At 43.1% G+C, this 24,608-nt stretch overlaps 2 protein-coding genes across 5 annotated transcripts in view; both read left to right on the top strand.

Annotated features, from left to right (window-relative positions):
* GGA2 (golgi associated, gamma adaptin ear containing, ARF binding protein 2) overlaps positions 1-9,069 on the top strand; it is a 34,333-nt gene extending 25,264 nt beyond the window's left edge. For all 4 annotated transcript variants that reach the window (XM_072751354.1, XM_072751355.1, XM_072751353.1 and 1 more), the window contains exons 12-17: positions 11-39; positions 421-554; positions 2,543-2,700; positions 6,156-6,325; positions 7,271-7,381; positions 7,922-9,069. In XM_072751354.1, coding sequence (XP_072607455.1) covers positions 11-39; positions 421-554; positions 2,543-2,700; positions 6,156-6,325; positions 7,271-7,381; positions 7,922-8,032 — 713 coding nt within the window. In that variant the 3' untranslated portion in view covers positions 8,033-9,069. The remainder of the gene's footprint in view (positions 1-10; positions 40-420; positions 555-2,542; positions 2,701-6,155; positions 6,326-7,270; positions 7,382-7,921) is intronic.
* Positions 9,070-22,326: 13,257 nt separating this feature from the next.
* The window catches only part of COG7 (component of oligomeric golgi complex 7), a 75,022-nt gene continuing 72,740 nt past the window's right edge, over positions 22,327-24,608 (top strand). The window contains exon 1 of the mRNA XM_025983806.2: positions 22,327-22,659. Within this exon, the coding sequence (XP_025839591.1) occupies positions 22,491-22,659 (169 nt within the window). The 5' untranslated portion in view covers positions 22,327-22,490. The remainder of the gene's footprint in view (positions 22,660-24,608) is intronic.

Consider the following 24,608-nt stretch of genomic DNA (forward strand, 5'->3'; position numbering starts at 1 on the left):
TTCCTTATAGGACTTGGTGATGCTCCGATTACCAACGAGGTAAGGAAGCTCTTCCTAGGGGCTGGAGAGGGGGTGTGGTCCCCCAAACCTAACTTCATGAGGAGAGCGCTGCCTGGGCACGGGGAAGGGGCTACAGCATAGCCTGGTGGCAGTTATGGACTTGGCCGTCCAAAGCCTCTTCCTTACCTATACTTGTCTGACTTGAACGCCCCCAAGAGACACATTTTTCCCTCTCCTTGTACCCCTACTCTCTTTAGTGGTATCCAGGCTCTCGCTTACGGAAGGTCTGATCAGGAGTCCTATATTCTCTTGCCCTTTCTTTCTCCTCCTGCCCCAGGAAATGCAGTAGGCCTATGTCATAGTGTCACCCCCCTGATCATTCATACCCTGCCCTTATTTTAGCTATTCCTCGTTTGACAGGTTGCCGATCAGAATTGCTGTAAGGAAAAGAGGAATCCCACCGCCAGCACGCTGCCAGGTGGTGGTGTTCAGAGCCCTCCTGCAGAAAGGAACTTGCTGGATCTCCTCTCCCCACAGCCATGTCCAGGGCCTCTGTGAGTCTTGTGGGCAAGGAAAATAGAAGAGTGGCTCTTATGCATGCTTCATGCTCCTGGCGTGGGGGCTGGGCCAAAGAGCAGTGTTAATGTAGTAGAGTATGGGGTGACACCTGAAGATAGCCTGAGACTTCTCTTTCCCTGGAAGGACTTCTTTCTGTCTACCAAAAGTTCAATATGTGTTTCTCTTCTCCTTTGGCCCTCATCCTAAGTCAGAGGAAAAGACATGCTTTGGTCAGGACCTTTGCAAAGAGGTTGGTTTAAGGAGTAGCAGCAGTGGATGATAATGATTTTGGTGATCATAGACTTTTTTTTTTTCCTTTTCTGATTACAGTGTAATCTGAAGTTAAGCAAAATTTGATCACTAGAGAAATAGATAATATAGAAAGACCCAATTAACACATTACTACACACACAGAAATGCAAAGAAGGAACATTTGATGTTATCTTTAGAGAGTGATAAAATGCTTATTTTTATACAAATGGGGTCATAATTTACAAACTGTACTCCAATGTGAGTTTTTCATATTACATCTTTGATACATGTCCATATTAGTTTATATAAATTTCTCCCATTCTGATGGTTGTATGTAATATTTGTATATTTAGTCATTCCCCTCTTGTGGTTATTTACATAGCTTTCAGTTCAAAGGCATTTGGAGCATTTTTTGTAGTCTGGATTCCTAAAAGTAGAGGTGCTCTAGGGCGTGAATATAGACATGTATGTAGATTCTTTTGCTTTGCCTCTGGGAAGGTTGGAGTGGTTTGTCTTCCTGTAGACAGCCTGAGAGTGTCCATGTCTGCAATAGAGACACAGGGCCCTCGTGGACATGGATATGCTGGGAGATCATTCTTGTTGTCACCCAGAGGGGGTTTCTTTCCATTTACTTCTAGCCACTCAGCAGGGGGCTGGTTATCTTCCTGATTTGGGAGCAGGTTACTTTAGACTGTAGTTTTCAATTTGTATTGGAAAATGTTTTCCGAGTGCCTGGGTGACTGAGCAGTCGGTTAAGGTCTGACTTGGTTTCAGCTCAGGTCTTGATCTCAGGGTCTGGATGTGGAGCCTACTTAAAAAAAAAAAATGTTTTCAATCTATATTCCAAATGGACAAAATCATGAAGTGTGAATGAAGTGGTCAGTGTAATCGGTGTTATCATCTCCTAGCTCCCACTATTCTGGTGACGATGTATAAGAAACTTAACCTAACTGAGCAACTTGTTGTCAGAGGCTGCCTGACAACTATAGCCTTGATTACCTTCATAGGTATAATTTATTGGGTCCTAATTATGTGCACACAGTCCCCTAAATGCCTTTTATACATTTTCTCATTTATTTTGTCTTTAGATTTTATTTATTTATTTATTTATTTATTTATTGAGAGAGAGAGAGAGAGAGAGAGAGAAAGAGAATGGGCCTGGGACACAGGCAGAGGGAGAAGCAGGCTCCATGCAGGGAACCCGACGTGGGACTCAATCCTGGTCTCCAGGATCACATCCCAGACTGCAGGCAGCGCTAAACTGCTGCAGCACAGGGGCTGCCCACATTTTCTCATTTAATTTTAATAACTCCATGAAGGACACCTGGGTGGCTCTGCAGATGAGAATCTGCCTTTGGCTCAGGGCATAATTCCCCGGTCATGGAATAGAGTCCCACATAGGGGTCCCTGGGAACCCGCTTCTCCCTCTGCCTATGTCTCTGCCTCTTTCTCTCTCTGTCTTAAATTAAAAAAAAATAATAATAATAATGAATTTTTTTAAACCCTAATAACCCCATGAGATAGATGTTAGATTATTTCCATTTTATGGATGAGAAAACTGAAGCACAGGTGAAATTACCCATCTAAAGTCCTATCCCTCCAGAATACATGGAGACATATATGTTTCTTTTTTTCCCCCCTTTCGTATATCATTCTTCAGAAAACCTAATCAGATTTCTGGAATTGTCTGTAATTTTTGCTAGTCTTAATATTTTAAAAAATTTCTTTGCAGGAATTATGTTCCACAGAAGAGCATCCCTAAGGAAGTGCCACCTGGCACTAAGTCCTCTCCAGGCTGGTCCTGGGAAGCTGGGCCATTGGCTTCTTCCCCATCCTCCCAGAATACACCTCTGGCTCAAGTGTTTGTCCCTTTGGAGTCTGTTAAGCCCAGTAAGTACAGTTTCACTTTTTTTCCCCTTCCCTTGCTATTAGATATCCAGCTTTATCTGTTCTGGTTTGGTAGGGATTGGCTCTTAAATTGGGTAAGGTGACTGGTAGAGATTTTGCCTGAAGATGGCTTCATAGTCTCTTATCTACTATTTTTTGTAAAGTTTTCTCTGTCTTGGGGTTGACGCTATAGATGAAGGATATTGGGGGCTTTAATTTAGGGGGCTTGAGTCTATTTACAGATGTGATGTTCACTCATTTGAAATTCAAGTAGGGAATGTCCAGTGTGGCAGAAATAATTCTGAAGATGTGGGGTTAGATGGAAAGGAAGAACTTGGCTGGTGGTCCTCTTCCACTAGGGGTCCTCATTAGAACGGAAGAGCAGAGATTATTTCCTTACGGAGGATGGAAGGAAGGTGACTGCGTACAGTTAACATGCTACATGTGAGCAGGAGATACCTGGGGTCTTTAGATGTATGGTGCAGGCCCTTTTCTCTGGGCATATGGCTCTCCTATGGCTTGGCGTGCTGAGGTCACATTGTAAGGAGCCCTGGAACTAGGCAGAGGAATTTAAAAAGTATGTGGTGGGAATCATTTACGATATTTACTTTAACTTAAAAATAATACATGTTCAGGGACACCTGGGTGGCTCAGCAGTTGAGTATCTGCCTTCGACTCAGGACATGATCCTGGAGTTCCAGGATAGAGTCCCGCATCAGGCTCCCTGCACAGAGTCTGCTTCTCCCTCTGCCTGTGTCTCTGCCACTCTCTTTCTGTGGGTCTCACGAATAAGTAAATAAAATATATATTTTTTTTGGTAGACAGTTCAGGCTTTTATTGAGGTCCCATATCTAGGCTCACACCATTGAATTTCAATTATTCTAGTTTTAGTTCTGGTAAATCAGAATGTCACGGGCTGTAAAAACAAAAGCATCCCTGTGTTCTTTAGCGCCCTTTCTGGGGCAAGTAAATAAAATCTTAAAAAAAGAAAAGGACTATCATTAGTGATATTTCTAAATAAAATAATAATAATACATTTCAGTGTTAATTTCCTAGTTTTGATAATTGTACTGTGGTTATGTAAAATGTTAACATTTAAGGAAGTTGGGTAAAGAGCATATGGGAGTTCTTTGTGTTTTTGTAACATTTTATAAATATGAAATTATTTAAAAAGTACAAAAAATTAGGGGTACCTGGATGGCTCAGTCAGTTAAGCATCTGCCTTCGACCAGGGTAATGATCTCAGGGTCCTGGGATGGAGCTCTGAGACCGGCTCTCTATTCAGTGGAGAGTTTGCTTCTCCCTCTCCCCTCCACTGCTGTTTTTTCTTTCTTTTTTTCTCTCTCTCTCTCAAATAATCTTTTCGTTATTTGTACTTTTTTCTTTTAAGTGAAAAATACATTTAATGTAGAAATTTTATTTTTAAGAATTTATTAAAGATTTTATTTAATCATTTGAGGGAGAGGGAAAGGGAGAGAGGGAATCTCAAGGAGACCCCGTGCTCAGCACAGGGCCTGCCTCTGGTCTCGATCCCAGGACGTGGAGATCATGGTATGAGCTGAAATCAAGCGTCTGATGCTTAACTGACTGAGCCACCCAGGTACCCCTCAATGTAGAAATTTTAGAAAAAATAGAGCAGAAAATTGAAATCTATACTATTCACCCAGAGATGGAAGTTCTGTTATGTCTTTTTTTTTTTTTTTTTAAGATTTTATTTATTTATTCATGATAGTCACACAGAGAGAGACAGAGAGGCAGAGACACAGGCAGAGGGAAAAGCAGGCTCCATGCAGGGAGCCCGACGTGGGATTCGATCCCGGGTCTCCAGGATCGCGCCCCGGGCCAAAGGCAGGCGCCAAACCACTGCGCCACCCAGGGATCCCCTTCTGTTATATCTTAATGTATTTTCTTGTCTTAGTCATGTGCATATACATGTTTTTAATAAATTGTAAAAGCATTACTGTAGTATACTTAGAATGTTTTATAGCCTGCTTTAATGTTATAAGCCATAGCAGTTTTTCATGCTCTGAATTGTTCTTCAAAACCTTTATTTTTTAAAATGTCTCCATACATTATATAATCATGGCGCTATCATTCATTTATTCAATTTAGTTTTTATTTTTTAATGAAAATTTTTTTGGATATAGAATGCGCACTCCTGTGCACTTGAGTTGGGGAGGGGCAGAGGAAGAAGGAAAGAGAGAGTCTTTTTTTTTTTTTTTAAGATTTTATTTATTCATAGAGACACACACACACAGAGAGAGAGAGAGAGAGAGAGAGAGAGAGAGGACAGAGACACAGGCAGAGGGAGAAGCAGGCTCCACACAGGGAGCCCGATGTGGGACTTGATCCCGGGTCTCCAGGATCACACCCTGGGCTGCAAGCGGTGCTAAACCGCTAAGCCACCAGGGTTGCCCGGAAAGAGAGAGTCTTAAGCAGGCTCCATGCTCAGCCTGATGCCGGGCTCGATCTCACAACCTTGAGATTATGGTCTGAGTTGAAGATCAAGTCACTCACTTAACCGACTGAGCCACCCAGGCACCCTGATTCAATTCCTTTCTTGAAGGGTAATTTGCTGTAGAACTTACATTTTGATAAGTGATGTTTGGCATAAAATAAGGATCTTCATTAAAAAATTTTTTCCCAGGTTAGGTAGTTGTCTACTGCTTACTGAATCAGCTACTGACTTTGAAATAGGTGTTCTAATGTGTTAAGTTCTCCTATTAGGTCTATTCTGCATGCTTTGTTTTCTACCTCTTTGCTCAGTTGTATACTTATTATACTTATGAGTATTTATTGATGCAAATAACCTTTCCTTCCTCTTTTTAAATGGATAGTCTCACGAACTTACCCCCCAACCCCACCCTCATTTGCTTTAGAATCATTTCTTAGATGAATTAAAACAATCCTTTTAGGATTTCCATTGGAATGTTATTAAACCTATTGACTTGAAGAGATCTGTGTTTATAGTATTATAATATCAAATGCAAGAGGTGCGTGTGTGTATGTATGTGTGTGTGTGTGTGTGTGTGTAGTCATATAAAAGAGACCAGAAGGACATAGGCCCAGATGTTAGCAATGTTTATTTCTGGGTAAATTATTGGTGTCTTTTATTTCATTTTTCTATGATATCCTGTATTTTCTGTAGTGTTCAGCGTATGTTAGTCATAATCCTGTCTCCCTCAAAAAAAAGTTCCTTTTTTTAAAAAAAAACTGGTAATGTGCTTCAGATGGTTGGATGGTGGGGAGAGATCAGTTTGAAGGGCCTTAGAAGTCCAACTGGGAGTAGTGAGGGCTGGTGGTGCAGAAAGGTTGGGTCCAAGGAGGTCAGTCTAGGAGCTATGCTGACTGGAGAAACAGTAGCATTTGATGATAACATGTACATCTCTTTCAGGCTTGGCTGTGGGCGACTTTGTGGTCATGCTAGTAACCCTTTTGATTGGGTCCTTCTCTACCAGGCAGCCTGCCGCCTCTTATCGTGTATGACCGGAATGGATTCCGAATTCTGCTCCACTTTTCCCAGACTGGGGCCCCTGGCCACCCGGAGGTGCAAGTATTGCTGTTGACCATGATGAGCACTGCCACCCAGCCTGTCTGGGACATCATGTTTCAAGTGGCTGTGCCAAAGGTGAGTCGTCACTGGCCAGCTTTGAATTTTTCAATTAAGCTACTATGTTTGAGTGCCAGGTCCTTTGCTAGGACATTATCTTTTAGTTAGGTATCAGAGACACAATCTTCAGAGGAATTTAAGATCAAAGGGGGGAATTTGATCGGCTTGTGTAACTGGGGATTTCTGAATATCTGACTTCAGATGTGGCTGGATCCAGATAAGTTCTTAAAATGATTCCTTAAGAATCTGTCTCTTTCTGCCTCTTGACTTTGGTTTCTTCTTTGGAGCTTATTCTCCAGCAGAGTCCACAGAGCATGGAAATGGCTATCAGCAGCTCTGGAGTGACATAGTTCTTAACCTCCTTAACTCTTTTTATCTCAGAAGGAAATTTCCATCTGATATGAGGCACTCATATTGATTACCCAAGAAAGGGCTAGGATTGGCTCTGCTGGCGTTACTTGCATACCTGGGACCAGTAACTTGTGTTAAGGGATATGAGGTACTCTGGCCAACTTATATACTGCATCCATTCCTTTCCAAGGGAAGTAGGGCCCCATTGATTAATAGCCATACCAGCGTCACAATGAACAGGGAAAGGAGGTCCTGAAAGGAAAGATTTGAGGTAGGCAAAAATAAAGATATGTATCATCTCATCCTCATGGTAGTTTTGTGGGATTTGTTATTGTTACCTCTGTTTTATAAATTGCTCATCTAGGGCTCAGAAAGGTTAAGTATTTTGCCCAAGATCCCAGAACTAGTAAGAAGCAGAATTAGAACTCAGCCCAGGTATGCCCTAGCTCCTCATGTTGCCTCTCATAAGCCAACACTAACCACACAACTTCTGTTTATGGAAGGAAAGGATTTTTGAACCCTTTAATTTGATGGGTGTTTATGTAAACTCCATCTTTGAAGCTGTACTTTTTTAGGAATGAGTTAGATAATGGATTTTTCTCTCCCCGATAGTCCATGAGAGTGAAGCTGCAGCCGGCATCCAGCTCCAGGCTCCCTGCATTCAGTCCATTGATGCCTCCAGCTGTGATCTCTCAGATGCTGTTGCTTGACAATCCACACAAAGTATGTTCTGGTAACTTTGATAGCAAGGGGATGGGGGGTGGGGCCCTGAACTGAAGGTAGACAACATGATAGGTTGAAAGGTTTATTTAGGTCTTGCTCTAAAGTCTCTGGTTGGGAGTGGTGGCGGAATATTTCTCGCTGAGTCTGTTTTTCTTCGGGGGCTCATTGAAGGAAGATCTGTGACTAGTTTCCCATGAGCTGGGATCCAAGAGAGTGACACAAACTCCTCCTTGTACCATGGAGTCCTCTGAAAGGGTGTGAATTCTGCCTGTCCCTCCTTAGCTGGCCTCTGAGTTGTGGTCCACCTCAGGACTGCAAAGGTGTGGGAGTTCTCCGAGGATGTATGGCTGGCTCCCCTTGTGTGTGTCGTCCTAGAGGGTCCTGGCCAGGTGTTCCTGTCATATGGTGGTTTGAAGGCCTCGCTGGCATGGAGTTAACATGATATGCTATTCTTTGGTGACTACTGGGTGGGTAAAAGCTCTTACATTGGGCTGGTCTATGTCTCTCCCCACTAATTTAATGTCTTCTATCTTTGTCCAGGAGCCCATCCGGTTACGGTATAAGCTGACATTCAACCAGGGTGGACAGCCTTTCAGCGAAGTAGGAGAAGTGAAAGACTTTCCAGATCTGGCAGTCTTGGGTGCAGCCTAACTTTTCACAAGACAGACCCTGCCATTTGAGCTTAGGCTAATGTGAATTTTGCTGTCTAGATAGGACTAATCATGGTGATTTAGTGCGGAGTGCCAAGAGTTCTATCCTGACTTCAGGCTTTGGATCCCAACCTCTGACTTATTCTGCAGATACTATTTGTGTGTGTGTGTGTGTGTGCGTGTGCGCGCGCGTGCGTGCGTGCGTGTGTATTGGGGGGTTGTGGGGGAGGGTAGAGCAGAGGGCTTGAGGTGTGGACCGTGTGGGAAATGCTAAAGCATTTCTGACAGCCATCTGCTACAATCATCTGTTTCAGCATGTTGGTGGACACGGAAGTCCCTGCCTCAGGTTGGAGGTTTTATAAGCCAAAGTTGTGTTGTGTTTTGTTTTTTCCATGTATTGTTATCTTTTCATTTATCCACTCTGTGCCTTGTCAGCCTTTGAAAGTCTTGGTTGCTCCCAGGCTGCTGTTCTCAGGGACCTTAAAAGGGACCTGGTTGGTCTTGGGGCAGAGAGTGTCTTCTGGGGCACTCTCTTCCAAGAAAGACCTTGTCTCCATTTCCATTAGAGAATGCTGCTTGCATGTGTTTGAGAAGATCTTCTAAATGGAATGCTTGTTGCACTGTTAGCCAGGCGAGGGGCTGCCACTAGACCAGAGGACCACACTCAGTGGGCCAATCATGTCCTTTACCACTGTGCCTTAGAATCACCCAGAGAGGACCTTCCAGGGCAGAGGGGAAAGCAGATCCCAGGCCTTATGCAGGCCTCAGGTTCTTTGGGTGGGGCAGCCTGTCTGGGCCCTTCCTCAGAACCCTCCTCTCCATTCTCATCCTCTTCCTCCACGAGTGTTTACTCTCAGAGCTCTTCGATTGTGACGCCATGCCGGTCATCATCAATCATAACTAACAGGCTCACCCTTGCCTGTCGACTCACCGTCCAACATGAAGAACTGTGACGCAAATAGATACGGAAAGAGCTTAGCAGTGATTTCAGTGGTGACTGAATATAGAAAGTCCTTGAATAAATACCCGTGTAGCAAATATGCTTTGTGGAGTCTTGAGTAAATAGATGCAGAGCCTGTTGCATTTAGAGGCACTAAGCCTCAAGGGCCCTTCTCCCTGTGGAGGAAATAGGAATATTTTAGGCTGTGGTACTCAAAGAGGAGCTTTAGTGAAGGGAGAGTCCCTGGGGGTCCAAACAGCTGGAGTGGTTTGCAGGGAAAATTCAGGTTTATCAGCCATTGTCAGAAGTGCCTGCTGTGGGCCAACAGCTTCTCCAGTCCTGTTTTGCTGGTGTGTAGGGGAAGTGAGCCTCGCCTTGCCAACAGGGCCTGATGGACTTGGGAATCCCAGCTGCTCATCTGTCAGAGCAGGATTCTACCTCAGGAACCACAAGGCTCTATTTGGGGTTCTTTATCACAAAATCTGGTACTTTCCAGTTTGATCTTTGAACTTCAGCATATAGTGAGAACTCCACCAACAGTAATTGGTGGGGATGGGAGCTGTAAAAGATCATCTAGCTATGCTAATTTGTAAGCAAATGTGAAAACTCATAAAACAGATAAGTGATGGACAACTTCTTCATTTGGCATAACTCCCATAAGATTCATTTTAACCTAAAATTACTTGCATGTTCAACGGTTCTGTATAGCTTTTATGGGCTCTAGGTAATTTCATAGTCTTTAAGAGGAACCCGTCATAATGATGATGTCTACCTATGTAGAACTTTATTAAAATGGGTGATTAGACACATGAGATTTTTACCCCCTGGTTCAGTGGTGAACCTGTGTCTGTCTCAACCTTCTGTCTTCCAGGAGGCAGACTCCTAGCCATGCTTAGGTGAAGTTGGACAGGGTAGGGATGTAGGGGGAGGGGGGCAGTTCCTGAAAGTGGCCCTGGTGTTTATCATCAGTGCCTTCTAATGATCAAGTTCGGTAACTACTGAAGACCTGGCCTGTATCCTTTCCACTGGCTACTAAGAGCCCAGCACTGTTGTAAGCACTGCAGATACAACAGCAAAACTCGTTCCCTTCGTGGATCTTCTGCTCTAGTGCAGAGACAAATCCATCATGTCTTAGGTGGAGATCTGACACTGAGGATCAGTATTTCCCTTACCTGAATTCTTCCAGAATCCTGCTCACCCCATCTCTTAATATACCTCTATGACTGTTTTCCTCTGTCCCTTTTTAAATGTGGCATTGCTCCAGGGTTTAGTCCTTAGGACTCTTGTAAGCACATCTGGGCAGTTAACCACTAGAAGGGTCCTAAACTAGCTCTATGTCAAGCCTTTACCTCCTTGCTGACGTCAGATCCATATTCATCAGTGGTTATCTGCAGGTTTCACGGTTGTCTTAGGCTCTGAATGCTTAAAATGGAACCCAGCCTCCCCTTTGCCCTACATGTACATGTAAAGCACCTTGAAAGCACCTTTCTGAGCCTTCATGGATACTTGATTCCTGCTCCTTCTATAGCTATTCATTTTTGTCATCTAGTATATTTCTAAATACATCTTGCCCTCCCCTGCATTCACATGGTCCTGGCCCTGATTTGGCTTTTAGTGAAGGGGGTAGGGTGGTACAGTAATCTGCCTCCAATTCTTTGAACCATTATACTTGCCACCATCAAAGTTTTCTAACACATCTGGCCACTTGACCCCTCGCTGAGATACCCTGAATGACTTCCTAATGCCCTTGAAAGTCATATGTGACTTTCAAGCTTAATGTGACTGTCAAGCTTAATGCTTAATTGTTCATTGCTATTTTCTAACTTTGTGTGCTCCCTATCCTCTGGCAGCTGCCAAGAATGAGCACTTGGCTGCAACCACAAGAAAAGTCCTTTTGTAGTTTGATAATGCCATGTTTTTTCATGACAAGTAGGAGGTGACTCTTCTCCCTTTATCTCTTTCAACAAATTTAAGACTAGGCTAGATCAACCTTGTTGATCTTTGAGCCACTGTGAACATAAATGGGCTATGGAGGTTGGAAATGTTGAAAATAGAGTAAATGGCTTAATGACCCAAAGAATATGAATATTACTTATTAAAATGACGTGGGGTGCCTGGGTGACTCGGTTGAGCATCCAACTCTTGATCTCAGCTCAGTTCTTCATCTGAGGTTCAGATCTCAAGCCCAGCATGAAGCCTCCTTTTTAAAAACAAGCAAGAGGGGATCCCTGGGTGGCGCAGCGGTTTGGCGCCTGCCTTTGGCCCAGGGCGCGATCCTGGAGACCCGGGATCGAATCCCACATCAGGCTCCCGGTGCATGGAGCCTGCTTCTCCCTCTGCCTGTGTCTCTGCCTCTCTCTCTCTCTCTGTATGACTATCATAAATAAATAAAAATTAAAAAAAAAAAAGCAAGACAAAACAACTGTAAATTGGGAGATTAAACATTCAGGGTAGAAAGCAAAGATGATATTCTAAAATACAAGGAATGCTTGATTGCTAGTGTTTACAAAACAAATTATTTAAATATATCCCATGTAGAAGATGCTGACCCAGCCCAAAAATATAAAATTCTATCATCATATGTTTTGTTTTTTCTTTTTTTTTTTTTTTTGTTTTGTTTTTTCTTTTGATGAACATAGTAGGAGAGTGACCTGGAATGGTGGTTTTAGTTCTTTCTTTCTTTTTTTTTTTTTTAAGATTTTATTTATTTATTCATGAGAGACATAGAGAGAGGCTGAGACACAGGCAGAGGGAGAAGCAGGCTCCATGCAGGGAGCCCAATGTGGGACTCCATCCCAGAACTCCAGGATCACACCCTGCACGAAGGCAGGTGCTAAACCACTGAGCCACCCAGGGATCCCGAGTTTGTTCGTTTTTTAAATAAAGTTATGGCCTGGCATTTCCCATTTAGAAAGAGGTGGAGCCTGGTAAGACAAAGGAAATGTCCTCAGGTGAGATGAGCCAAGCCTTTCATTATATACTTGAGGCACTTAAGAGTCAGATTTAATGGACCTTACACATTCATTGTCAGCTGGAATGAAAAAAATCTAGGACTTTCTCTCCCTTCCCCAGTGTATTCCCAATTATACCACGTTTGTTCTGAAAAAGCTTGCATTTTAAGAAGTGTGAACATTCTTCCAATTTTTATTCCCCTTCTAGAGATAACATTTTGAGTTTTTAAAAGTTAAAATTGTAGAAACATACTGCAGTGTTACAGGTTCCAGATACATACGATTTTAACATTTGAGGTCTTCTGAAGCCCCAATTTGATAATTAAGTCAGCTCTAAACTTATAATTCAGCCCTTTAGCTTCACTACTACCTCTAAGAAGCCATGTGACCTTGGGTAAGTAATTTATCTTCTTCGGATTCCTCCTCTATGAAGTGCATAATGGAATTTTTTTGAGAATCAAAAGTTAATGTATGTAAAGCAACTACAATACTACAATACTACAAGACATAGCTAAGAATCTTATTTAATTTACTATTTGCTGTTAGCCTGTCCATTTGGTTTTCTTCCAGCACATGAACAGAGTTGATTTGCCCATAATTATAAAGTTTATCTCCTAAAATAAAAAGCAAATATTTAAAATTTGGTGAGTTTCAAATTAATACTGAGACACAGTAAACATCAAGGATACAAAGGTAACAAAAAATTAATGCTAATTGGAAACTATATTCTGAAATCTAGACACTAGAAGAATTCTAGCCATTTTGAAACACATCCCCCCTCCCCCAAAAAGGAAACACATCCACAAGCCTAGTTAAAAGATGAAGTCTGTAACAGAACACTTAGAAACTAAGGATGAACACATTTCCTATAAGACATTCAGTTAATTTTGTAACCAAAGCTGTGCATACTAGAATTTGTAACCCTGACACCAAAATCTGAAGTAGAAGTAGATAACTTAGTCTCTTCTTTTTCTTGAATGCATATGCAAAATATTAGCTTTAAAGCCAGTGGCATATTTAAAGAATACACTGTACAAAGCATTTTTGGGATTGCAGTTTACCACATCCAGTAGCTCAACTGGACTATTTGGTCATCTCAATAGACTTAGAAAGGCATTCTATATTATTCATTGTTTATTCCTTAAAAAAGCACATGACTAGCAGCATGTTTAATGAAGAAATATTACAGTGGCCTAAATACAAAGGTTTCTTTTCTCGATAAAAACAAGGCCAGAGTGGGATGCCTGGGTGGCTCAGCGGTTGAGCATCTGCCTTCGGCCCTGGGTGTGATCCTGGAGTCCCAAGATCAAGTCCCACATCGGGCTCCCTGCATAGAGCTTGCTTTTCCCTCTGCCTATGTCTCTGCCTCTCTCTCTCTCTCTGTCTCATGAATAAATAAAATCTTAAAAAAACAAAAACAAAAACAAGGCCAGAGATAGATGCCTGGGTGGTTCAGTGGTTGAGCCTTTGGCTCAGAGCGTGATTCCGGAATTGAGTCCCACGTTGGGCTCCTTGCATGGAGCCTGCTTCTCCTGCCCATGTCTGTTTCTGTGTGTGTGTGTGTGTGTGTGTGTGTGTGTGTGTGTGTGTGTGTCTCTCTCTGTGTCTCAAGAATAAATAAAAGCTTTTTTTTTTTTTAAAAGGCCAGAAATAGTCCAGAACTATTGCTGTTAGAAGCATCACAAAGTCATTAGGGGCCCAGGCTCCAGCCATCCCTAAATCACCCAAGGATATGCTCCTCAACATACTACACAATGATGGCTTGAGATGCTGACATTCCAAGGCACAGGAAGGAAGGGGAGGAAGGTAATAAAGGAAAATGGACATTCATAAGGCTTCCTAGAAGTTTCATGTGATACTTGTGTTCACATCTTATTGTCTGTTTAGTGACCTTGCCACACCTTAGGCAAAGAAGGCTGAGAAATTGTCATATACAGTGCCACACCACATGAAATTGGGTTTTGGCTAAAGAGGAGGGAAGACTGGATTTGCAGTAGATTAGCTATCTACCACAAGATATTATGGCAACAATCTATTGGGGGAATACCCCCCCCACACACACACACTTTTATATTTATTATGACCCCAGTTTTAAAGCCAAGCAACCTGGGTGGCTCAGCGGTTTGGCACCTGCTTTCAGCCCAGGGCTTGATTGTGGAGTCCCGGAATCAAGTCCCTCATTGGGCTTCCTGCATGGAGCCTGCTTCTCCGCAGTCTGTGTCTCTGCCTCTTTCTCTCTCTCTTTCTCGAATAAATAAAATTTAAAAAAAAATAAAGCCGAGCAACCTAGATATATATGTGTATATATGATAAGTGGTAATCTTTGGGTCCTAGAATTACAAGTGAATTTTTATAAAGATTTCTTTCAGAGAGAGCCTTAGGCAGACTGCCCACACAGCATGGAGCCTGATGCGGAGCTCAATCTCATGGACCTGAGATCATGACCTGAGGCAAAACCAAGAGCTGGACTGCTTAAGCTGACTATGCCACCCAGGCGCCCTGCAGATGGATTTTCTTTAAATTTTATCTGCATTTTCTAAAGTTTCTAGACTGAAAAAAAAAAAGCCATTTTTTTTGCTCAATGTTTTTCTAAACACACAAAAGGTGAAAAGTCTTCCACCCGATTACCCTTCTAGGAGACAGTGTTACTAGTTCTCATCTGGAGATATTCTGGGCATGTTCAAGCAAATGAACTGGACTTTTTTTTTTTTTTTTTTTTAGTGTAAAGGTTGGAGATAATGCCATTATTATTATGAACTGTTTAGTAGGAAAAAGAATAGCCCTTGCTCTCTGCTTATTCTGAGAGCAGATGGGATTGTCAGTTATATGTTAAAAGTCCTTTGTATTAAAACTGGCACATAAATTTCATGGTAGTTTCTGTGCGTTTCCAGCCTCTCCCTCCTACTGGCTTCATTTCTGTGGGCCCAAGCATACTTCCCTCTTCTTCTTCTACTTCCCTCTTCCCTGTCTTTGTCAGCCAGCATTGTAGAGTGAAACAAGTATAGGCTTTGGAGTCCATTTCCATTTCTAGTTTTTTGCCACCAGTAGCATCTTGGACAGGACACTTAACCGTCTGGGTCTCAGTTTTTATATTTTCAAATTGTAAAAATGTTAAAAATCTATTTCATAGGTTTTGATGAAGGTTTAAAGAAGCCAATAAAATACAGACACAATAGGTACTCTGTAAATGTAGGTGCTATTATTTCTCCTCAAGTCACCTTATCCTAGATTTCATTTTTTTTTTTAAAGATTGTATTTATGTATTCATGAGAGACACAGAGAGAGAGGCAGAGACATAGCCAGAGGGAGAAGCAGGCTCCCTGTGGGGAGCCCAATGTGGGACTAGATTCTGAGACTCCAGGATCCTGCCCTGGGCCAAAGGCAGGCGCTAAACTGCCGAGCCACCCAGGGATCCCCTAGATTTCATTTTTTTTTTTTCCTAGATTTCATTTTTTAATTTACCATTGGAACTATGGTTACTTCCATTTTGTCACTGTTTATTTCACAATCTTTCTTGTTCTCATGGAAACCGATAAAATTTTGCTAATGATACTAAGCTAATGTTTGCTGAGGCTACAAAAAAGGTTGATTCTTTTGATAGAATCTGAACATCCTCACTATATCTATCAAGATTAGTATTAGCTGCAAGAAATGGATAAGCCCAAAGTAATAGTTGGTTAAACAAAAGATATTTATGTCTCTGTATTGGTTTCCTTGGGACTACTGCAGCAAAATACCCTAAGCTGGGTGACTTACAGAAATTTGGAAGTTCTGGAGGCTAGGAGTCTGAAATCAGGCCACATTCACTCTGAAACCTATTAGATAATCTTAATGATTTGCAATGATCTCTGGGATTCTTTGGCTTGCTGCTGTGTGACTCCTCTATCTCTACCTTCGTGGTCATGTGGTGGTCTCCCTCTGTCTTCACATGACCATCTTATAATGATATTGATCATATTGGATTAAGGGTAATCCTTCAGTATAACATCTTAACTAGTTAAATCTACAGTGATACTATTGATAAGGTCACATTCTGAGGGACTAGGAGTAGCATTTCATGCCTAACTTGTGGAGAGACAAGTAGAGCATAATTCTCTCAAATTCAAGGAACCTTGGAGGTCGTGAGATTACGGTTTGTATGGAGTCTGTATGATGTCGGGCACCTACATGACTTCAATCTTGGTGCTGTGCCATGAGTGACTTCCATTACTAAGAACACTTTATGGTTCAAGATAGGAGAGTGACCAGCAACAAAAGATAAATTACCAAATTACCAAAAAAAAAAAATTACCAAACTCAGGAGGGAGAAGACATCATTACTAATTCTACAGAAGTTGGAAAGGATTGTAAAGGAATGTTATGAATTTTATGCCAACTTAGGTGAAATAAGCAAGTTTCTAGAAAGACCTGAATTACCAACTGATTTAACAAGAAATAGAACATCTGAATAGGTCTATAAAAGAAGTTGAATTGATCATTTAAAGTCTTCTAAAGAAGAAATGTCTGGGCCCAGACGACTCAAGGTTGAAAATCCTCATCTAAATTCTTGACGTTAAGTTCTGCCAAATATTCAAAGAAGAGGCTTCCCAATTCTTTACAAACTCCGAAGCTAGAGAAGGATCACTTCCAAATGATTTTGAGACCAGTATTACCCTTAAACCAAAATTAAAGACCAAAGAAAATATTACAGACCAGTTTTCCCCCATAAACACTGATACAAAAGTCCTCAGCAAGATAGTAGCAAAGCAAAGCTGGTAACGTTCTACATCATGACCAAGTAGAATTTATCCTAGGAACGCAAGATTGGTTTACCATTCAAATGCCAATTACTGTATAGCATCAGATAGAGTAAAAGGCACAAATTATGCAAGTATCCCAGTTGGTACAGAAAAGTTTATGTATAAAATCCTGTATAAAATCCAACATTTTGACAAAGTAGGAATAGAAGGGAATTTGGTCATCTTGAAAAAGGAATTGGACTGGATGGTAAAGAGATGCTGAAGATCTGGAGCAAGGCAAAGATGTCTGCTCTTGCCACTTCTGTTCAGTATTGTGCTGAAGATTCTCACCTGTACTGTTAGTAAAGGGAAGAAAGAGGAAAAAAGAAAAGAAACTATTCACAGATGTTATGAACCTGTACATAGACAAATGCCAGGGAATCTACACACGCACACATAAATAACTAGAACTGATAAATGTTCAAAAGGTATAAATATGCAAAAATAAATTGTATTTCTACAACAAGAACATGTGAAAATGAAATTAAAGTTACATTCACAATAGCATTAAAATGAATGCAATACTTTGGAATAAATTTAACAAAAGTGCAAGGTACTTATAACGTACAACAAAAGGTATTGTTGAGAGAAATTAAAGATGGTCTAAATGAGAGGTTCTCAACCAGTGCTGATTTTTCCCACTGAGAGACACTTAGCAATGTGTGGAGACATTTTTAGTAGTCACAATTTGGGGGAGGGGAAGCTTTTGGCATCTAGTGGGTAGAGGTCAAAGATGCAGTGAATCATTGTACAATGCATAAGACAGCCTGAGCAATAAAGAATTATCTGGCTGCAAGTGTGATTAACACCCAAGTTGAAAATCCTGATCTTAATAAATGGAGAGGCATTTCACATTCATGGTTTGGAAGACTCCACATTGTTAAGATGCCAATTCTCAAAGTGATCTGTACAATAAAATCCCTATTCCGGCAGCATTTTTGTGTAGAAATTGATAAGCTGGTCATAAGATGTATATGGAAATGCAAAGGGTCTGGAGTAGTAAAAACATTTTTAATTTAAAAAATTTTTATTTTATTATTTTTTAATTTTTATGATCGTCTCTCACACACACACACACAGAGAGAGAGAGAGAGAGAGAGAGAGAAGCAGAGACACAGGCAGAGGGAGAAGCAGGCTCCATGCACCGGGAGCCCGACGTGGGATTCGATCCTGGGTCTCCAGGATCGCGCCCTGGGCCAAAGGCAGGCGCCAAACCGCTGCGCCACCCAGGGATCCCCCTATTTCATTATTAAAAATTTTTACCTGAAAGAGAGCATGAGCAGGGTGAGGGGCAGAAGGAGAGGGAGAAGCAGACTCATCTCATAGCATGGAGTGCAGCTCAGGAGGCTCCATCTCAGGACCCTGGGATTATGACCTGAGCTGAAGGCAGATGCTTAATTGAGCCACCCAGGTGCCCCACTAAATTTTTTAAGTGGGAGGGCTTACATCATCAGACTTTAAAATTTACTATAATCTGCAGTAATCTTTGGTATTGGTATAAAAATAGGAATATAGGTAATGCAACAGAAGAGTCCAGAAATCCTTACATCTGTGTCACTTGTTTTTTGACAAAGATCTGGAGAAAGGAATTTTTTTTTAAAGATTTTATTTATTTATTCATGAGAGACACAGCAGCAGAGACACAGGCAGAGGGAGAAGCAGGCTCCATGCAGGGAGCTCGATGCAGGACTCGAACCCCGGGGTCTCCAGGATCAGGCCCTGGGCTGAAGGCGGCACTGAGCCACCCGAGCTGCCCAGAAAGGAATTTTTTTTTTAACGATTCTATTCATGAGAGACACACAGAAGCAGAGACATAGGTAGAGGGAGAAACAGGCTCCCTGTAGGGCTCTCACTGAGCCACCCAGGCATCCTGAGAGGAAAGCTTTTAAAATTGTCCTGGAATAACTGTATATAAAAAACCGGCAGGCACCTGAGTGGCTCAGTTGGTAGTGCATGTGATGCTTGACCTTGAGGTTGTAAGTTTGGGCCCCATGTTGGGTAAAGAGGTTAGTTAAAAAAAAGGGGGGGGGGATGCCTAGGTGGCTTGGCAGTTGAGCATCTGCCTTCCGCTTAGGGCATGGTTCTGGGGTCCTGGGATCGAGTTCCGCATTGGACTTCCGGAGGGGAGCCTGCTTCTGCCTCTGCCTGTGTCTCTGCCTCTCTCTCTGTGTCTCATGAATAAATAAATAAAATCTCTAAAAAAATAAACTTAGGCCTTTACCTCACACCATATACACAAAATGAACTCAAAGTGGGCCACAGTCATGTATATGAGTGCTAACACTTTAAAACTTCTAGAAGAAAACTTAGGAGAAATTCATGATTTCAGGTTAGGCAAAGATTTCTTAGACACAAGACCAAAAGTATGTTCCATAAAAAAGAATAAGTGATAGTGGGATTTATCAAAATTAAAAACTTGCCCCTAAAAGACACCATTAAGAAAATGAGGGATGCCTGCGTGGCTCAGCAGTTGAGCATCTGCCTTTGGCTCAGGTCATGATCCTGGAGTCCTGAGGATCGAGTCCCACATGGGGCTCCCTGCATGGAGCCTGCTTCTCCCTCCACCTGTGTCTGCCTGCCTCTCTCTGTCTCTTGTGAATAAATATTTTTTAAAAAGTGAAAGACAAGATACAGATTGGGAGAAAATAGTTGTGAACCATAAGGGAATTCTGAATATGTAAAGAACTTTAATGGCTCAATAGTATGAAGACCACCCCATTTGAAAATGGATAAAAGGTTTTTTTTTGTTTTTTTAAAGATTTGAGAGAGGGAGCATGAGTTGGAAGGAGCGGCAGATGAAAGAGAAGCAAACTGCCCGTTTACCTTGGAGCCTGATATAGGACTTGATCCCAGGACCCCAAGATCGTAACCTGAGTCCAAAGCAACTTCTTAACTGACTGAGCCACCCAGATGCCCCAAGGGTAAAAGATTTGAATAGATGTTTCACCAAAGAAGATGTAAAAATGGTTAGTAAAGTAAAAACATGAAAAGATCTTAAAATTATTGGTTACTAGGGAAATGCAAACTAAAGCAATGGTAACTTACTACTACATACCAGATACTGGTGAGGCTATAGAGAAACTGGAAACCTCACACATTATTGATGGTAATGTAAAATGATATAAGCACTCCGGTAAGTTTTACAGTCTCTTAAAAAGTTGAACATATGGGATCCCTGGGTGGCGCAGCGGTTTGGCGCCTGCCTTTGGCCCAGGGCGCGATCCTGGAGACCCGGGATCGAATCCCACATCAGGCTCCCGGTGCATGGAGCCTGCTTCTCCCTCTGCCTGTGTCTCTGCGCCTCTCTCTCTCTCTCTCTCTCTGTGACTATCATAAATAAATAAAAATTAAAAAAAAAAAAAGTTGAACATAGGGGATCCCTGGGTGGTTCAGCGGTTTAGCGACTGCCTTAGGCCCAGGGAGAGACCCGGGATCAAGTCCCATGTCAGGCTCCCGGCATGGAGCCTGCTTCTCCCTCCTCCTGTGTCTCTGCCTCTCTCTCTCTCTCTCTCTCTCTGTCTATGTCTATCATAAATAAATACATAAATACATAAATAAATAAATCTTAAAAAAAGTTGAACATAAATTGGGACGCCTGGGTGGCTCAGTGGTTGAGTGTCTGCCTTCGGCTCAGCGCGTGGTCCTGGAGTCCCGGGATCAAGTCCCACATCGGGCTCCCGCATGGAGCCTGCTTCTCTTCCCTCTGCCTATGTCTCTGTCTCTATGTGTCTTCTGAATAAATAAATAAAATCTTAATTAATAAGTTGAACATAGGGATCCCTGGGTGGCTCAGCGGTTTTGGGCCTGCCTTTGGCCCAGGGCATGATCCTGGAGACCTGGGATCGAATCCCACGTCGGGCTCCCGGGGCATGGAGCCTGCTTCTCCCTCTGCCTGTGTCTCTGTCTCTGTGTGACTATCATAAATAAATAAAAATTAAAAATAAATAAAAATAAAAAAAATAGGGATCCCTGGGTGGCGCAGCGGTTTGGCGCCTGCCTTTGGCCCAGGGCGCGATCCTGGAGATCCAGGATCGAATCCCACATCAGGCTCCCGGTGCATGGAGCCTGCTTCTCCCTCTGCCTGTGTCTCTGCCTCTCTCTCTCTATCATTAAAAAAAAAAAAAAAAAAAAAAAAAAAAAAAAAAAAAACTTAAAAAAATAAATAAAAAATACTTTTAAAAAAAGTTGAACATAAATTTATTTTGTAACTTAACAATTCTACTCCTAGGAATATATCCAAAAGTAATGAAAACTTGTCTATGCAAAAGCATGTAGCGAACATTCATAGCAGCAATATTCATAATGACTTGAAACTAGAAACAGCATAAATATCCATCAGTTGGTGAATGGATAAATAAAATGTCATATCCACACAAGGAATAGTATTCAGCAACATAATGAACCAAACTGATAATGGTGCAACACAAATGGGCCTCAAAAACATTATGCAAGGTGAAAGAAACCAGATGGAACAGACTACACAGTATATGTCCATGTATCTGAAATGTCCAGAAAAGGTAAATTTATAGAGACAGCTGACTAGTCTAGGGCCTGATGTGGGAGCAGAGATTAAGTGCAAATCAGTAGGAAGGAACTTTTTTGGATGATGGAAGTGTTCTTGTTGGAGATAGACCAACTCTAAATTTACTAAAAATCATTTAATTGTATACTTACAATGGGTGAATTTTATATCCTGTAAATTATTAGTAAAGCTGTTTTTAAATTGTCCATCAGGGAGGGAAGGGCATATCGTAGAGGCACTTGGGGCTTCCAATGCTCCTACCAAGGATAGCTTTCCTGATTCTTGGATTTAGGTTCTTAGATATACAGAGTATTAAAAAATTACTGTATGCATTGAATCAGAGTATGCCTGGGGTGAGAATGAGTGCATGGCAAAATTATTCCCAATTGTAGAACAGGTAAATGGCAAAGTTATTTACAATTGTACACAAAGGATTTAAAATTTTTAAAAAAGATTTTGTTTGAGAGCGAGAGACAAGACATAGCGACAGAGAGCAGGAGTGGGGAGGAGAGAGAGCAGCAGGCTGGATCTCAGGACTCAGGCGGACACTTTTACGGACTGAGCCACCCAGGGGCCCTTTAAAAAATTTTTTATTTTAAATATATTCATTCATTCATGAGAGATATATAGAGGCAGAGACACAGGCAGAGTCATTCATTCATTCATGAGAGATATATAGAGAGAGGCAGAGACACAGGCAGAGGGAGAAGCAGGCTCCCCACGGGAGACCCAGGGTGGGGCTTGGTCCCAGGATTCAGGGATCACCCCCGGAGCCAAAGGCAGGCGCTCAACCACTGAGCCACCCAAGACTCTCGCCTTCTTAAATTTTATATTTTGGTTCCTATGACACTATGACAAATGAAGCGGACCGGCGAGCTCCCGTTCCGGCGTGGCGTGTTTCAGGAAAGGACAGGGGGCCAGTGTGCCTGGAGGATGAGGCCAGATCGCCTGCACCACCCGCTCTCCGTAGGCTCCAGTGGCCGGCTTGTCTGAGCAAGCACGGGGTGGGGGGCTGTGTCCAGCACCCAGCTCTGCAGAACGTCCGGAACGCCGGCTGTCGCTATGGTAACGGCCACGTACTTCCGGAAGAAGTACGGCGCGCGGCGTGGGCCATCCCGAGCCCTCGGCCCCCGCGAGTTGACGGAAGGGCCGCCGAGGGCGACTTCCGTGGGTGCCGTGGGTTCCCCCTGCCGCCCCCGCCCCGACCCCCGGGTCAGCCCCGGGGCTCTCGCAGGGCCCGCCCGTGGCCGGGCCGAGGCGCAGCGGCCATGGACTTCTCCAAGTTCCTGGCGGAAGACTTCGACGTGAAGGAGTGGATCAACGCGGCCTTCAGGGCCGGCTCCAAGGAGGCGGCGGCGGGGAAGGCGGACGGCCACGCGGCCACGCTGGTGATGAAGCTGCAGCTGTTCATCCAGGAGGTGAACCACGCCGTGGAGGGTGAGGCCGCGCTGCCCGCCGGGCCCCGCGCCACCGCCGCCGCCGCCGCCTTTGCTGGCTTGCTTGCTTGATTTATTTATAACATTTTTAAAGAGATTTATTCATTTATTCATAGAGACACACACACACACAGAGGCAGAGACACAGGCAGAGGGAGGAGCAGGCTCCTTGCAGGGAGCCCGACGCGGGACTCGATCCCGGGATCCCAGGGTCACGCCCTGGACGGAAGGGGGCGCTAAACCGCTGAGCCACCGGGGATCGCCCGCTGTAGATTCTTTGTTGTACTTTGCATCCCATCCTCATAACTGAGCATCCTCTAAGCATGTGCCCGGAAACGGGCCATGGGCAGAAAGTTTACCTTTCAGGAGCTTTCTGCCTTGGTCACTTAAATTGCAACCAGGGTTGGCTTTCCTGCGAGTGGAACCAGGTGCTCGGAGGGCCGGAAGAAGTGTGTCATTACCTCTATCTAGCCTGGGAGAGTCACGCACCTTTCTTTCCCTGCGTAAGGTCTTGAAGGAAGACTTCATGGGGCAAAGAGGGGGAGGACATTGATGATAATAGGATAGCAGTATTTGAGCCCTTTATATGTGTCAGGCACTCTTAAATGCTTGACATGGATTAACTAAGTGGTTCTCAAAGGACGGGTGGTAATGTTGCCTCCTAACACCTTCACCGTCCCCCGAATATCTCGAAGTTGTTGGGAGTGTTTTTACTCATTGCAATGGTGAGGAATGTCACAATGGTTGGACGTTTAGTGGGAATGCCCAGGGATGCTTAGTGTTCTGCATTGCTTAGGATGGTTTGGCACAATGGACTGTTCTGGCCAAAATGTAAATGTTGCTCCCTTCAGCATAATTATCCAATTAAACCTGGCACTAATCCTTAGAGGTAGGCCCAGTTACTATTCCCACTTTATAGCTGTAGAGTCTGTGGCTGAGTGAAGTAACCGACCCAGCATCATGTTGCTCGTTTGGATTTCAACCCAAATATTTGGTTCCCAGAGCTCAGGCTCTTATCCCTTATACCTTGCTACCTCTCTGGTATGAAACGAAGAAAGAATGGCACATGCAGAGGCATGGGGGTATAAAAAGGCCTAGCCAGTCCATGGAAGAGTGAAAAGTTCAAACAGAGCTCCCTCTGTAACATCAGCAAACGTAATCATTAGTATTAGTATTAGAGGATCACACTCTCACGGGGTGTGGGGCATGGTGAGACTTCTGAAGATAAGACAGAAAAATAGATTGGGATCAAACTGTGAAAGGGCCTTACAGGCCATCATTTTCTTTTTCTTTTTCTTTTTTTTTTTTTTTTGAGGGAAGGAAAAAGAATTTATTTTACATAACTGATTGAAAAATAATTCAAGAAATAGTAAATAAAACTTAATACGGTCTCATGCGCCCTGAAGGAGGTGGTGCCCGATTTGGAGGTGTGATTGCTACGTCCAGATAGTCTCCTATTTGGAACTTCTGTGACTGCAGGGTCATGGAGTCATCTTTTAGAGAGAGAATGCACACACAGGTGTGTGAGGAGGAGGGGAGGGGCAGAGGGAGAGAGAATTGGAAGCAGTTCCATGACCCTGAGATCATGACTCGAGCTGAAATCAAGAGTGAGACACTTGGTCTACTGAACCACCCAGGCACCCTCTTTTTGGTTATCCTCCAGAGTTGAGATTTCATACCTTAGACAGTGGGAAGTCTTCTGAGGTTTATTTTATTTTATTTTTTTAGATTTTCTTTTTAATTTTTATTAATGGGATACACACACAGAGCTCTGGAGAGAGAGAGAGAGGCAGAGACACAGGCAGAGGGAGAAGCAGGCTCCATGCAGGGAGCCTGAATGGGACTCAATCCGGGGTCTCCAGGATCAGGCCCTGGGCTGAAGGCGGTGCTAAACCGTTAAGCCCCCGGGCTGCCCCGTCTTCCGAGGTTTAAAAGTTTATTTTTATGAAA

This window comes from Vulpes vulpes, chromosome 3 (assembly GCF_048418805.1).
Source record: "Vulpes vulpes isolate BD-2025 chromosome 3, VulVul3, whole genome shotgun sequence".
In the NCBI taxonomy this organism is placed as follows: Eukaryota; Metazoa; Chordata; class Mammalia; order Carnivora; family Canidae; genus Vulpes; species Vulpes vulpes.